Below are 15864 nucleotides of genomic sequence, written 5' to 3'. Positions count from 1 at the left end.
CCGCATAGAGTGTTCTCAAAAACACATGAAGGACTCCCAGACTATGAGAAATAAGATTCTCTGGTCTGATGAGACGAAGATAGAACTTTTTGGTGATAATTCTAAGCAGTATGTGTGGAGAAAACCAGGCACTGCTCATCACCTGCCCAATACAATCCCAACAGTGAAACATGGTGGTGGCAGCATCATGCTATGGGGGTGTTTTTTCAGCTGCTGGGACAGGATGACTGGTTGCAACTGAAGGAAACATGAATGTGGCCAAGTACAGAGATATCCTGGATGAAAACCTCTTCCAGAGTGCTCAGGACCTCAGACTTGGCCGACGGTTCACCTTCCAACAAGACAATGACCCTAAGCACACAGCTAAAAATAACAAAGGAGTGGCTTCAGGACAACTCTGTGACCATTCTTGACTGGCCCAGCCAGAACCCTGACCTAAACCCAATTAAGCATCTCTGGAGAGACCTGAAAATGGCTGTCCACCAACGATCCCCATCAAACCTGACGGAACTGGAGAGGATCTGCAAGGAAGAATGGCAGAGGATCCCCACATCCAGATGTGAAAAACTTGCTGCATCATTCCCAAGAAGACTCATGGTTGTACTAGCTCAAAAGGGTGCTTCTACTCAATACTGAGCAAAGGGTCTGAATACTTATGACCATGTGATATTTCAGTTTTTCTTTTTTAATAAATTTGCAAAACATTCAACATTTGTTTTTTTTTAAAGGGGTCTGAATACTTTCCGTACCGTGTGTGTGTGTGTGTGTGTGTGTGTGTGTGTGTGTGTGTGTGTGTGTGTGTGTGTGTGTGTGTGTGTGTGTGTGTGTGTGTACATATATGTGCTGCCTCCATTTTTGCATGGGGAGAGATAGATAGATAGATATCTCTCCCCATGCAAAAATGGAGGCAGCACATATTATTTTTATATTATATATTATATAATTTTTCATGACTATGAAAATTGTACATTCACACTGAAGGCATCAAAACTATGAATTAACACATTATATACTTAACAAAAAGGTGTGAAACAACTGAAAATATGTCTTATATTCTAGGTTCTTCAAAGTAGCCACCTTTTGCTTTGAAGACTGGTTTGCACACTCTTGGCATTCTCTTGATGAGCTTCAAGAGGTAATCACCGGAAATGGTCTTCCAACAATCTTGAAGGAGTTCCCAGAGATGCTTAGCACTTGTTGGCCCTTTTGCCTTCACTCTGCGGTCCAGCTCACCCCAAACCATCTTGAATGGGTTCTGGTCTGGTGACTGTGGAGGCCAGGTCACCTGGCATAGCACCCCATCACTCTCCTTCTTGGTCAAATAGCCCTTACACAGCCTGGAGGTGTGTTTGGGGTCATTGTCCTGTTGAAAAATAAATGATGGTCCAACTAAACGCAAACCGGATGAAATAGCATGCCGCTGCAAGATACTGTGGTAGCCATGCTGGTTCAGGATGCTTTCTATTTTGAATAAATCCCCAACAGTGTCACCAGCAAAGCACCCCCACACCATCACACCTCCTCCTCCATGCTTCACGGTGGAAACCAGGCATGTAGAGTCTATCCGTTCACCTTTTCTGCGTCGCACAAAGACACGGTGGTTGGAACCAAAGATCTCAAATTTGGACTCAGCCTGTCCTTAGCAGTGGTTTCCTAGCAGCTATTTTACCATGAAGGGCCTGCAGCACAAAGTCTCCTCTTAACAGTTGTTGTAGCGATGTGTCTGCTGTGCGGCATTGACCTGGTCTCTAATCTGAGCTGCTGTTAACCTGCGATTTCTGAGGCTGGTGACTCGGATAAACTTATCCTCAGAAGAAGAGGTGACTCTTGGTCTTCCTTTCCTGGGGCGGTCCTCATGTGAGCCAGTTTCTTTGTAGCGCTTGATGGTTTTTGCAACTGCACTTGGGGACACTTTCAAAGTTTTCCCAATTTTTCGCACTGACTGACCTTCATTTCTTAAAGCAATGATGGCCACTCGTTTTTCTTTACTTAGAATTTGTATTATGTCAAGAAAAAAGCAGCTAACAGTCTATTCAGTAGGACTATCAGCTGTGTATCCACCAGACTTCTGCACAACACAACTGATGGTCCCAACCCCATTTATAAGGCAAGAAATCCCACTTATTAAACCTGACAGGGCACACCTGTGAAGTGAAAACCATTTCCGGTGACTACCTCTTGAAGCTCAACAAGAGAATGCCAAGAGTGTGCAAAGCAGTCATCAAAGCAAAAGGTGGCTACTTTGAAGAACCTAGAATATAAGACATATTTTCAGTTGTTTCACACTTTTTTGTTATAAATTCTACACACTCCTCGACATTGAAATTTCACCAAGAGGGATATATATATTTTGTGTATATTATACACACACACATTTTTTTTCCTCAACATTGGTATTATGAGTTGTTCCAACACCCTACTATTATTTCAAAGAAAGTCCAAAGATGTCAGACAGCTTGCTATAGTCACAACCATGTTAATAATATACTGTACCCTTGCATTCAACAATCTGCACGAGTACTCATCAAATCCAATTTTTTTTTTTTTTTTTTTTTTACTATGCGTGGCCTATTTATCCGGCCGAATTTGACACCCCAGCAATAGATCAAGAAATTGCTGCAATCCGTTAGTTTAGATGAACTTCTTTTTATCTAATGCTCATGAATTGTTATAGAGCAAGGGCAGCAAGAGCTCGGCAAATCAGACCAATAATAAATTTATTTTTTTTCTTGTGGCCTAAAAATTTAAGTAAAAAAAATAGGTAATTTGGTACCAAAGCTTTGATATAAGTCCTACCTGTGTCTGAATAAGTGAATTTGGAAATTCTAATCTTTTCTTCAAATCTTCTGACATTTTCTGAATCACTGAAACGGGACAATAAAAGGGGATAACTTTATGTTTCATTCCGCATATTCTGGATGATGAAAAGGCTATGTGCTAAAAATGTGGTGACACGGCTCGAAGCATTTATGGGATGTAGAACAAGGAAAATAGCTAGATCAAAAGTAAGTTGGGTGTTAGCAGCAGGACCACTCCCTCTACACATGCTTATCTAAATGCAGCAGCATGGGTGTCTTCACTTTCATGTGCATGCCACCCACCACTTCAGATCCTTTCAGAAGAACTTAGGGTTAATTAGGCAATGCTGGCCTCCTGTCTACACAGTGTGGAAGTGGAGGCCACTCACAGACTTCTATGTCCAACTGTGAAGAGCAACAGCTGCTGAAGCCGAGGAATTGTATCCACCGTGAGTAATTTTCTCATTATATGTACTATTACGATATCTGTGCTTGCAAAACTCTGCTGTGAAAGAGTAAAAAATTCTTCAAACCAGCTCATCGGCCTAAGTACTTGGACGCCCGGAATGCAGGGCGACACTAAGGTATAAGAGGGTCGAGCCCCCAATATTATAATAGAAAACGAGGCTTTATTTAGGGGTCCACAGCAGTAGCACACACAGTTAAATATGCCGACGCGTTTGAAGCTAACCTAAAGATGCATTTTCTACTAGAATAATGGACCACATATTTATGGCTTAAGAGTTTTTTCCCATTTTTAATAATACGAAAAATTGTTCTCTCCCAAAATCTACATTGCTGACCCCTAGTCACATCAGATTCTGGGAAAGTTGAGAGACTACTAATGTGGCCACTATTCTAGCTGAATAGAGAATGTCAGGCATGATAGGTAAACTTGCATGGTTATACAGTGATACACCCCTGCTCTCACACTCCACTTTATGCAAGTGGTAACGATTATCTGCAAGTAAAAATGTGTAAAATTAATAAGCAAATCTTGAAAAAAAATGTCGATGCAAGCCTTGCTTAGGAAAAAAATAAAGATTTTTATTGTCTAAAATTTAGGTGATGCAAGGGAACGTCCCTTCTTTTTTAGAGTTAGGTCAAGCATCACGTGCACCTAGAATGCACACCTTCTGATGACTTCTACAATGCGTAAAGAAGTATTTTCAAATATTAGCAAATATTTGTAAAAGATATTTAAATTGAATCTGTCACCAATTTGGAGATATCGGACCTCTACTCTGGGCATACAGGGTATAGAAAAGTAATGCTATACATACCTGTATGGCCCATAGTAGAGGTCTGATTGCAGAGAAAAGAGCTTTAATCAATTATATTTTGTACAGGCTTGGCGTCCGGGGGACGCTAAGCAATCCCCCCCCATGTGCTTATTATTACCCCAAATCCCGCCCTATATGCTTAATTATCATATCCCCCACCCCTGCATGTCACAGGCCCTGTGACGTGTTCTGTGCTCCCTGACTTCCCGTGCACGCACAAAGCACCGTTCACATAGAGCGCGCTTTGCTTCATCCCTGCCCCGTCTGCCTGAGCACCGTGCTGCAGGTCTCTATTGCGCAAGTGCCGGGGAGTCACTGCCACTCCTCCGCAATAGAACCGTGCAGCACAGTGCTCAGGCAGATGGGGCAGGGATGAAGCAAAGCGCGCTCTATGTGAACGGTGCTTTGCGAATGCCTGGGAGATCAGGGAGCACAGAACACGTCACAGGGCCTGTGACATGCAGGGGTGGGGGATATGATAATTAAGCATATAGGCGGGGATTTAGGGGAATAACAAGCAGATAGGTGGGGACTGCTTGTCTGTACAAAATAGAATTTATTAAATTGCTCATCTCTGCAATCAAACCTCTACTATGGGCCATACAGGTATGTATAGCATTACTTTCCTATACCCTGTATGCCCAGAGTAGAGGTCTGATATCTCCCAGGGGGTGACAGATTCCCTTTAACAAGCAAATAATCGAGAAAAAAAATACAAACAAAAAAAGGCACTTGAGCCTTTTCTTATGAAAAAGTAACGATTTTTACTGCATAAAACATACTAAACGTTACCGGGGAATTGCCCTTCTCTTTAACTAGTAACAGTTCTTTTAAATTTTTATATCATAAATCCATAGTACACATGAAAATAAGAAACTTAGGAACATATCTTATCAGAGAAATCTGCTTCTTTCTCCTCCTAGACTGATCATTCACTCTTAATTCATGGGAAAAATCTGTAATCAGTGAAGACATATTCTCCCATTACTGAGATAGAAGATGGCCGTTGGTGCTCATAAGATTCTATGTAGAGTGAAGGAGAAGGGAAGAGCTAGAGGCAGACATAGATATTCTACTGTAAGTTCTGAAACGACAGATACAGCTCTCTGTAGAATTTTACGCACAAACTGTCATCTCCAATTCCAGTAATGGAAAAATCTGTGTTCACTGAAGACAGATCATTCTCAATTCATGAGTAAAATCAGTCCAGGACGAGAAAAAAGATGATTGCACTAATAAGATATATTACAAAGTTTATTGTTCTCACATATAGTATTGATTTATGAAGGGGGGGGGGGGGGGGTTAAAAAGACAGTTACTCTTTAGGAGTCAAGTCAAGAAACACTTCTACCGGAAATGCAAAAGTCCTTCCAATATAACAATATGGTGTTCTCCACTTTATTTATATAAGCTTCTGCACCATGTCACACTTGGGGCTCATTCACACATCCGATTTTCTCATACGAGTGCTATCCATGGTTTTTACAGATAGCACTCGTACCTAAGTTATTTCTGTGCATGTCTGATTTTTTTCCTTGAACCAAGTGGTCCTCGGAAATATTGAAGATATGTCCAGTTTTGATCTGAGCATCAGATTGGATCAAAATTGGCAATGCAAGTCTATAGGTCCATAAAAAAAAAAAAAAAAAAAAATCGGACGCACTTGGATGTCATCCGAGTGTGGTCAGATAGGAGAAGCTGGAGAAAGATTTTTTTTATTTTTTTATTTCCATGTATGAGAAAAACTGATGGCACTTGGACCACATTTTGGATCAAAATCATATGTAGAAAATACTGACATCTGAAGGAGCCCTTAGCTAGACAGATTTACCATTCAGGACAGTAAGAAAACTGAGTAATTACTCCTTTATGTGCTATAACGGCACCGTATTGACAATTACACTACTTTCCAGGAGACAGCACTAATACACAGCTAAACAAAAAAGTATAATATATAGTTATAAGAAAGTATAATAATAAAGGTCAATATGTATCTGCAGAGAAGACCACCTTGTAACAGAGACGTCTGTTCATTCTTTCGAGACTGTGTTGATTAAGTGCTTGGCATGGTGCCTGGCTCTCCATACCCGGTGGTGATATACACGTCACACATACTCGAGCCGCCAATTCTGCTCCTTGCATGGTTCAGACAATGCTTCAGCATGCAGACAGACCAAGGTAAAGTATGGTCCTATGTAATGTGGCTTTTCCATAGAAGGGGGCTCGGGCGGCTTGGACTGCACACAAGCTCAGTGTATGAATTTGGCTGAAGAGCAATCATGGTCTCAGATCCCAGGTACTAAAGGATCCCTGCTCAGAGCTTGCAGGGCGAGAGGATATATCTAGAGGAATTTACTAATAGTAAGTAATAATTAGTGTCTGTCAGGCTCCTCTGGTGCCCATTGTGTTTCTGGATAACAAACAATCACACAGGTTGTACAATTCATTGCTCTGCCTGACACCTGCCATTATAGGACAAAGGGACTGGAGAGGGTGCTTTGTCTCCTGCGCCCCACAGACATTAGATGTCAAAAAACAGTGGCACCTTCTACTGACTGCTGGCATCTAACAGCATTGGTCATGGCACAGGGATAAGTAACGCAACTCAGACCCATAACCGGTTACAGCAGATGGCCTCCATTTTTCAGCAATACGTATTGACGATCAATCTAAGTTATTATATCCAGAAAAACCTGTGATGTTCTCTGACCTAACGTTATTCTTCTCCCACGTGCCCCTGCCAGGTCGCTCTGGGTTATATGAAACTTACAGATCTTCAAGACATCAAAAACCAATTTACAAAAAGAAAGTCAGGATTAGTTAGAGGCGGACATATCATTGGTGCAACCTATGCGGCCGCACAGGGGCCCAAGAGGTAAGAAGACCCATTTCTACCTCCAGGAGCCTTTGAGCTGTAAAGGGTCCACATATTGTTCTTGCACAGGCGCCCTTTTCTGTCTTTGTCCACCACTGGGATTAGTAATACGCTTCAAACACCAAAAACAGATCAGAAACAACACATAGAAAAGTCAACATCTTACACACACACACACTGTATACGCCGTACGCACAACACACACACACTATCAAACAACCTCCCCTTCTCCATTCCCCTTTGCAGTCAATGACACCTCTGTCATCCACTATACAATAGCAATACCAGAGTCCTGAGAGACAACACATATGCATACCTCTGGAATATATACAGTGCCTACAAGTAGTATTCAACCCCCTGCAGATTTAGCTGGTTTGATAAGATGCAAATAAGTTAGAGCCTTCAAACTGCAAACGAGAGTAGGTTTTATGAACAGAAGCATAAATCTTACAAACCAAAAAGTTATGTTGCTCAGTTGAATTTTATTAAATTTTAAACATAAAAGTGTGGGTCAATTATTATACAACCCCTATGTTTAATATTTTGTGGAATAACCCTTGTTTGCAATTACAGCTAATAATCGTCTTTTATAAGACCTGATCAGGCCGGCACAGGTCTGTGGAGTTATCTTGGCCCACTCCTCCATGCAGATCTTCTCCAAGTTATCTAGGTTCTTTGGGTGTCTCATGTGGACTTTATTCTTGAGCTCCTTCCACAAGTTTTCAATTGGGTTAAGGTCAGGAGACTGACTAGGCCACTCCAACACCTTGACTTTTTCCCTATTGAACCAGGCCTTGGTTTTCTTGGCTGTGTGCTTTGGGTCGTTGTCTTGTTGGAAGATGAAATTACGACCCATCTTAAGATCCTTGATGGAGGAGCGGAGGTTCTTGGCCAAAATCTCCAGGTAGGCCGTGCTATCCATCTTCCCATGGATGCGGACCAGATGGCCAGGCCCCTTGGCAGAGAAACAGCCCCACAGCATGATGCTGCCACCACCATACTTGACTGTAGGGATGGTATTCTTGGGGTCGTATGCAGTGCCATCCAGTCTCCAAACGATCTTGGTCTCATCAGACCATAGAACCTTGAACCAGTCTGTCTCAGAGTCCTCCAAGTGATCATGAGCAAACTGTAGACGAGCCTTGACATGACGCTTTGAAAGTAAAGGTACCTTACGGGCTCGTCTGGAACGGAGACCATTGCGGTGCAGTACGTTACTTATGGTATTGACTGAAACCAATGTCCCCACTGCCATGAGATCTTCCCGGAGCTCCTTCCTTGTTGTCCTTGGGTTAGCCTTGACTCTTCGGACAAGCCTGGCCTCGGCACGGGAGGACACTTTCAAAGGCTGTCCTGGCCGTGGAAGGCTAACAGTAGTTCCATAAGCCTTCCACTTACGGATGATGCTCCCAACAGTGGAGACAGGTAGGCCCAACTCCTTGGAAAGGGTTTTGTACCCCTTGCCAGCCTTGTGACCCTCCACGTTCTTGTCTCTGATGGCCTTGGAATGCTCCTTTGTCTTTCCCATGTTGACCATGTCTGAGTGCTGTTCACAAGTTTGGGGAGGGTCTTAAATAGTCAGAAAAGGCTGGCAAAAGAGATCTTTAATCCACACATGTGAAGCTCATTATTCTTGGTGCCTGAACTACTTGTTAATACTTTAGGGGGACCAAACAGAATTCTTGTGGTTTGAGGGGTTGAATAATAAATGACACTCTAAATTAACTTTTTACGTTTTAAAAAAAAACAAAAAACAAAAACAAAATTTGCTGCAGTGCATTTCCCACTTCCAGGCTGATCTACAGTACAAATGTCACAATGCCAAGTTAATTCCGCATGTGTCAACCAGCTAAATCTGCAGGGGGTTGAATACTACTTGTAGGCACTGTAGCTTCTGTAACATCATTAACGTTCCCCTTGTCAACGCTCCTAGATCTTTAAGGGGTTGTCCACCTTTGGGGACTATTTTTATTTGTTTTATTTATTTATTTATTTCATTTTTTTACTTAAATACATGTATTTCGGGCTAAAAATCATGTTTGCAATTCAGTTTCATTAAAAATGTTGCACAACGTGACTTTTACAGGCTCTTTCTTTCCCTGCAAATTCAACTTTGATATGTTCCGTGGTCATAAATTAGCAGAGAGGCCATAAGCAAAAAGATAGCTAAAAAAAACAACTAAAAACTCTACAGTAAGACTGTCAAAACTAGCTCACTGATAGATTCTGAGTTAACTCATTCTGCAGCCAGCAATAGACAGTGCAACACAATGGCTATAGAAGGCAAACTGTGTATTATGTTTAACGAAACCCAACTGTAGACCCAAAAGTGGACAACCCCTTTAAATTTACCCAAAATCCCTCCCATCTCCTCAGTCATGTTTCAAGTTGTCTGTGTAAAAAGTTAAACAACTAAAGCAATCTTATATGGTGTTAAAAACGAGTAAATAACTGCAAGTCACTTCTTGAAGAACTGTTTGGCTTGTAAGTCCCTGCAGTTCTGAAATAAAACACATTTGTTCTTAATGATAACCTGTCCTATACCAGGTGGGTCATGCCTGCAAACACTATTTTGGCACCAATAATATTATGGTCCTATCCCTGGTATTTGAGAAGAATTATCTAAGTTCCCTCCATCTGAGTCTCGGCAGAGGACTAGCAAAGCGGCTGGAGTAACTCAGAATCTTCCCTACCTGATCTCAGAGACCGGCACAACAATGTCTGCGGAAGGCAGTTTACATCTTGGTCACACTATAATACTGATGTCAAAGGGTGGCTAGATAACAGCTAAAGGCTTATAGGGCATGGTGTAATATTTTCTGGCGAATCCCCTTCCATATCTATTTAAAGGGGTGGTCTGAAATGCAAATTAATTTTCATCCTAAATCCCTATAAATTTAAAGGGAATCTGTCCCCCCCGTCCCCCACGAGGCTTTTAAGCTATTACTATGAGCATACAGGTAATAGAATGGTTGAACTAGTTCAACCAATATGCCTCATAGCTCTGGTCTAGTTGTTGAGAAATAGAGTTTTCATCTTTTATGTTAATGATTTCTTCCAGGCGCTGGGGCGTGCGGTGCAAGTTCACCCCCAAAATCTACACTATATTTGTCTTTCAGTTCCTCCATAGTCATCCATCTCACCTCCTGTTTGTGGGACAGATCACCCACCACCGTAATCCCCTTTATCTTCCCATGATGGGAAGAGTAAATCCTGAGCTGTTCAACCATGGGAGAGGTTTAGAGCCTTGGTATTACAGGCCATACTTCGGCCTTAGAATTTTCCAGGTCATTATTGTATCCCTCAATAACATGGATCATTTGATATGCACAAGGAGATCTGGGAATTTGATATGTAATATGGCAACCAAACCCCATTGGTGAGCCAGATTCAGGAGGAGGAATTGCTAAGGTATTCTACTTTATATCCCCTATGGAATTCGCTATTTTGTGTACCCAATAATCAAATATTTCTTAACCACTAATCATTTATTTTTGTAGTCCACTGAGGAGGATAGGTGATCTTCCATATAGGCTTTATGGTCCAGCACACTAGCACTACCAGACAATGATACTAGCTATAAGATGCTTCTGTGGAAATCAATACAGTGGGCAATAGTTCTATCCATACATAACAACCAGGGCTGTGGAGTCAGTGGTGGAGTCGGAGTTGGTATAAAATGGACCGACTCCTAAAATATATAATAAATTGGGTTCAGTAGTACAATGCAGGATGTGCTGTAAATGTTTTCATAAGAATTTGGCATAGTTATTGTCCTATAAATGTCTGTTCTGTTCCTGATCTAATGATCTCGGCTTTTAGCGGAGATGAATCTGTGCTGCACTTTATGTACACGCTCAGTAGTGAGTCAGGGAAATTGAGGAGTCAGAGTCTTAGCCTAAGTTCACACACGTTGTGTTTTGCTGCGTATTTTGCAGCAGATTTTTATGCACATTTTCAGCTGCATCTACATCTGCAGTACCAGAAAAGTCTATGAGAAACCAGAATTCTCTGTTCACACATGTTCCTTTTTGCTTACGGTGTATTTTCTGCCTTGCTTGTGTATTTGGAAAATAGAGCATGTCACTTCTTTCAGCGTTTTTTTGCAGCAGATAACGCACCTGCGTTTTTGCTGCGTATTTCCAACGTTTTTTCACCCATTGGAAGTAATGGTTGGTCAAAAAAACGCAACAAAACCTGCGTTTTTAATGCAGCTGTTTTCCTGACAGAGAAAAGTTTGCAGCAGAAAAAAAAACACATGTGTGAACATAGCCTTAGGGCTCGCTTTCATTTGCGATTAAATCGGACGAATGCAATCCGATAAAAAAATCGGATTGCATTCGTACCAATTTAATCCTATGATGGTGTGCTCAGTGGCCTTTTTTTTTTCCAGCTCCAATCAGACGTGAAAAAAAAAAAAAACGCAGTATGTTGGATTCGGATTGCACGCACTATGGATGTGTGTGAAACATCGCACTGCACTCGGATATCACCAGAGTGCAGTGTGGTTCCCGCTGACGGAGCATCAGAGGAGATGGGGAATTTACTTCCTCCTTCCCCTCATGCAGCTGTGCTGCGATCTGCTCAGTGTGGGAGGATCAGAGCGCAGAGCACTGACAGTCGGCTCACGCTCACAGCAGAGCAGGATACCATATCCTAGTGGGACCACGGCCTTAGTCGGAGGTTTGGCTTATCGACTCCACGGCACTTGTAACAAGTAGAGTTTTTTATCTAGGTAAAAACTGAGCAGCTGCACAATAAAAAGTGAACACAATAAATGATTAACTTAATTAACTTAGAGTATTCCCATCTCCGAGATCCTATCCCAATATGTAGTATCTGTAATAATAATAACTGTAGCAAATACCTCCAATTATAAATGTAGTATAGTTCTTCAGATTCGCTATCCCTCTTTCCTCATGTGCAGACATTGGAGGACCTTAGGTATCCATGGTTACGACCACTAGCAGCTAGCTAACTGTCTCTATATCAGTGGACGTACGCATGGATACCTAAGGTCCTGCAATGCCTGCATATGAGGAAAGAGACATAGCAAATCAGAAAAACTATACTACATTTCTAACTGGAGGTATTTGTAAATATTATTATTATTATTACACCTACCGCATATTGGTATAGGACCTTGGAGATGGGAATACCCCTTTAAGTGGACATTATCTGGCAGTGTAAAAAGTCAATGTGAGAAGTGACTAAATAAATACTACTATATATGTATATGTGTTTTTCAAAAATATAATTTTGGAAATCTACATTTTGTAAGTTGTAGTTATAGTAGCTGTAGAGTTATTGGCCAGGATATCAAGGTGTTAAATTTGACTGACTATCTGTAGTCTAGGATCACAGCAGCAAATTTTTTCTCATCCTGAGAGAATCAGGCCAATTGTGCTAATCAAAGTTTGATCAGACTGTGATTACTGTGTGATTCAATTTTCTCGGATATGGAAATGGAAAAAAAGTTCTCCATCTTCTCCATTCTGTCAGTCCGTGAAAATCGAACTGCACTCAGGTGTCAACCGAGTGCAGTCCAATGTTCTCCATGGACTGCATGGCCAAGTGTGATCCAATAATCTGATCCAACTCCGGACTGGTGACTGAGCCAGTCAGAAATAAATATGAGACATATGCATGGCCACATAAAATAACATTGGTCGAGGTGTAATCCAATATTTTGTTTGATCGTACTCAGACCAAAAACATGGTCATCTGCACGAATCCCTAGAAGAGGAAATCAAAACTAATTACTGATGTTATGGCTCTTGGCACTCACAAGGAACAGCCATCTGAAGTGGTAAGGAGCTCGGCGGAGCGCTGTGGTAAGGAGCTCGGAGGAGCGCTGTGACCTCTTCATTGTTTACATTGTTTCTTAATGCACAATGCTGTAGAAAGTACGGTAAAAGGCAATGGAAACACAGTGGCTGCAACACTCATCCACTGGCTGAACTGAGAGTCAGACCCCAACCAATATAATATTGATGGCCTAGCCAAAGAGTTACCCTAAGGTGGGTGCTATAACCTTACCAGGCAGACAACAGACTTACCTAATTGCATCAAGTCATCAGAAAAAAAGTAGAAATGGCAATTTTGACTCCCTAGTGCTCTCATTTCCTTTAAAGGGTAGTATCAAGTTCATAAATGGGTAAAATAATTGCAAAGTAAAACAAAGCAACTTTGCAATTCACCTCTTCCTACAAATGCTTCCTTTCTCGATAACAGAGGGATTTGTAATCTATAGTGTACAGCTCATTGCCTACGTTACCGGCTAACCTGAAGTCTAAGTCTGGCAAACTATCTAGGCAAGGAGCCCTTGGTGCAATCAGGCTCTTTACAATCTGCTTGTGGCGCTCTGAAGCTGGCTGGATCACTGAATCTGACCAGCTTCAGCCCCTATGTGCTACTCCCATGCTGCAGAGCGAATGATGCCTCTGCTAGCAGCCTGGAAGACAACATAGTGCGGACTAGTGATGGGACCACACTGCTGCGCTAAACTTTCAATCTTCAGAGGAGCACCATCACCACCAAAGCAGTCAGCCAGACGTCGGGGCGCTCCTGAAGCTGCATGAGACAACTCCTGTAGACTGTAACCACACTTCTGCAAGTCATACAGAAATGTCAGAAGCTACAATCAGTGGGATCAGGTGATAAAACCCCTACTGACCGCTAGCACAAAAAAGCAGAAGCGCTCACTGTAGCCGAGTCAATAAATAGTCTTGGAAGTCTGTCATAGCTCTCCGAAGAAACAGCATTCGGCTGAGTACTTCTGCTTCTTTGTCTCAGCATCCTGACCCCATGATCAAAGCTCCTGACATGTCTGTGACATTTAGAAGTTTTGTGGAAGTGCAGTTACACTTTCTCCAAGTTTTCAGAAAGCACTGTATCATGAAGATTCCTAAAAGGGTGACAAACTGAGGCAGACATGTGTGAACTATTAACCATTATGTGCGGCATGCCTATCTTCTTTAAGGACAGACACAAAGACTATATAGATCACATTTTTTCCAGGTTTTCAATGTTAATAAATTAAATACCATAGCAATCTAAATTTACTATTAACATAAAGTAGAATGCTTCATGGACAAACAGTGTCTGAACCAAGGGGATACGTAAAGTGACAAACAGCAGATTTTTATAAAACGGGGCTGTGTCCTAGTTTCCCAAAAAGGCTGCTACATTAAGGGGTTAAACAGCTGTATTTATCATCACACATTCATAAAGCGACATGAAACTTAAAAGGGGTTGTCCACCTTTGGAGACCTTTTTATTCTTACTTAAAAGCATGTGCATTTAGATTCGAAATAAAAACATTTTGTAATTGGGTATTATTAAAAATGTTGCACCATTTGCACTCTATAGCTTCTGTGTAGCACTCTCACTGGCTGCTGAATGAGTTAACCGAGAATCCATCAGTGAGCTGAGCTGATGGGGAGTTGATAACTTTTAGCCCTCTGTTTCTGAGCTCTTCTCAGCTCGTGTATGAGCACATCAAAGTTAAACAGAGGAAGCAAAGACCAAGAACAAGCCCCATGCTGCAACATCTCTAATAAAACCCAACTGCAAACAAGATCAATAAACCTTCAATAAGGAATCCATATACATGGAAACGTCACCATATGTCACCGGAATGGTAACTCATCTCCATCTGTCGTCAGAGTCTGTAAGCTCCCAGCGCTCTACCTGTACGGATAAGGAGACCTCCCCACACATCATATCACTGCCCCGGCCGCAGCACTAGTGCACATACCCAGCCCAGGCTTACACCATGACTTCTGCAACTACATTCATGTGAAGAAGGAAAAGGACCTTCCGTTCACATGCAGAACTCCTTTCACCTAAAGGACCTTTCCTTCTTGTGCCACGTGACTAGTTCTAACAAATCAGCATTTGGAAACAAGAAAGGACCTCTCATTCGGCTCACACAGTTTAGCTAAAGGACCTTTCAGTCGCGCCTCGTACCATGTGACTCGATCTAGCCAATCAGCGCTGCCAGTCCTCTTAATAAAGCAGCCGGCGTTGTGGCAGAGACTTTCCAGCTGAGTTGCCGGCTGTGCTGCTTCACATTGGTGGCTGGTGCCTTGTGCTGATCGCAACGTCCGAATAGTGGCCTCCTGGGAACTTGCGGAGCCGCATGCACTAACCCTTTCCGACAAGCACATTTGTTCCAAGAGCTGTGCTTTATTATTTTCCCATTGACTTAGACATGCGGGCGCGGGGCTTTGTGCAGAATGAGTTGTAGGTTTCAATGAGGCTGGTAAAGTACTGGAAGTGGGGTGGGGGGGGGGATGTGCTTTTTTTTTTATTTTTTTTATTTTTTTTTTTGTGTATATATATATATATATATATATATATATATATATATATATATATATATATATTATTAGTTAAATGTCAAGTTTGGGAAGAAAAAAAAGCCATGCCACCATTGCTGACCTGTACTGCTTCTGGTTTTCCATGGATGGCGCTATATGAGGGCTGGCTTTGTTTAGTGAGCTATCATTGATGCTATTTTGGGGTACATGCAACATTTGGATCACTTTTTATATTGTATTTCATGGGGAAAGAGCTGAAGCTGGAAAAAAAAATGCAAATCTAAGGTGTTCATTGCGTTGTGTGGGGTTTGTTTTTGTTTTTTGTTTTTGTTTTTTTGAATGGCTTAAATAATATGTTTTGATTGGAATTTTGTAGGCGCAGCAATGCCAAATATGTGGGTTTCTTAGTTTAATTATTGATCTTCAAAATGGAAGGAGATCATAGAATGGTAGAGTTGGAGGGGACCTCCTGGGTCATCTGGTCCAACCCCCTGCTCAAAGCAGGATTCACTAAATCATCTCAGACAGATGTCTGTCCAGCCTCTGTTTGAAGACGTTCATTGAAGGGGAACTCACCACCTCTC

General features: G+C 41.8%; 2 protein-coding genes across 3 annotated transcripts in view; one reads left to right on the top strand and one right to left on the bottom strand.

The window, feature by feature from the left end:
* The window catches only part of FOCAD (focadhesin), a 272768-nt gene extending 257918 nt beyond the window's left edge, over positions 1-14850 (bottom strand). Inside the window, exons 1-2 of one of the 2 annotated variants that reach the window (XM_073666136.1) lie at positions 14716-14850; positions 2797-2864 (exon numbers count right to left, since the gene is read on the bottom strand). In XM_073666136.1, coding sequence (XP_073522237.1) covers positions 2797-2853 — 57 coding nt within the window. In that variant the 5' untranslated portion in view covers positions 2854-2864; positions 14716-14850. The remainder of the gene's footprint in view (positions 1-2796; positions 2865-14715) is intronic. The other variant, XM_073666149.1, reaches the window with a different exon arrangement.
* The window catches only part of MLLT3 (MLLT3 super elongation complex subunit), a 388749-nt gene continuing 375962 nt past the window's right edge, over positions 3078-15864 (top strand). The window contains exon 1 of the mRNA XM_073666190.1: positions 3078-3247. The gene's annotated coding sequence lies outside the window, so the exon portion shown is untranslated. The remainder of the gene's footprint in view (positions 3248-15864) is intronic.

The sequence above is a fragment of the Phyllobates terribilis genome, unplaced genomic scaffold (genome assembly GCF_046119375.1).
Source record: "Phyllobates terribilis strain yellow unplaced genomic scaffold, ASM4611937v1 Scaffold_1__5_contigs__length_1240528914, whole genome shotgun sequence".
NCBI classification, from domain to species: Eukaryota; Metazoa; Chordata; class Amphibia; order Anura; family Dendrobatidae; genus Phyllobates; species Phyllobates terribilis.
The sequence above is the reverse complement of the archived record's forward strand: the minus strand, read 5'-3'. Positions and strand labels throughout refer to the sequence as shown.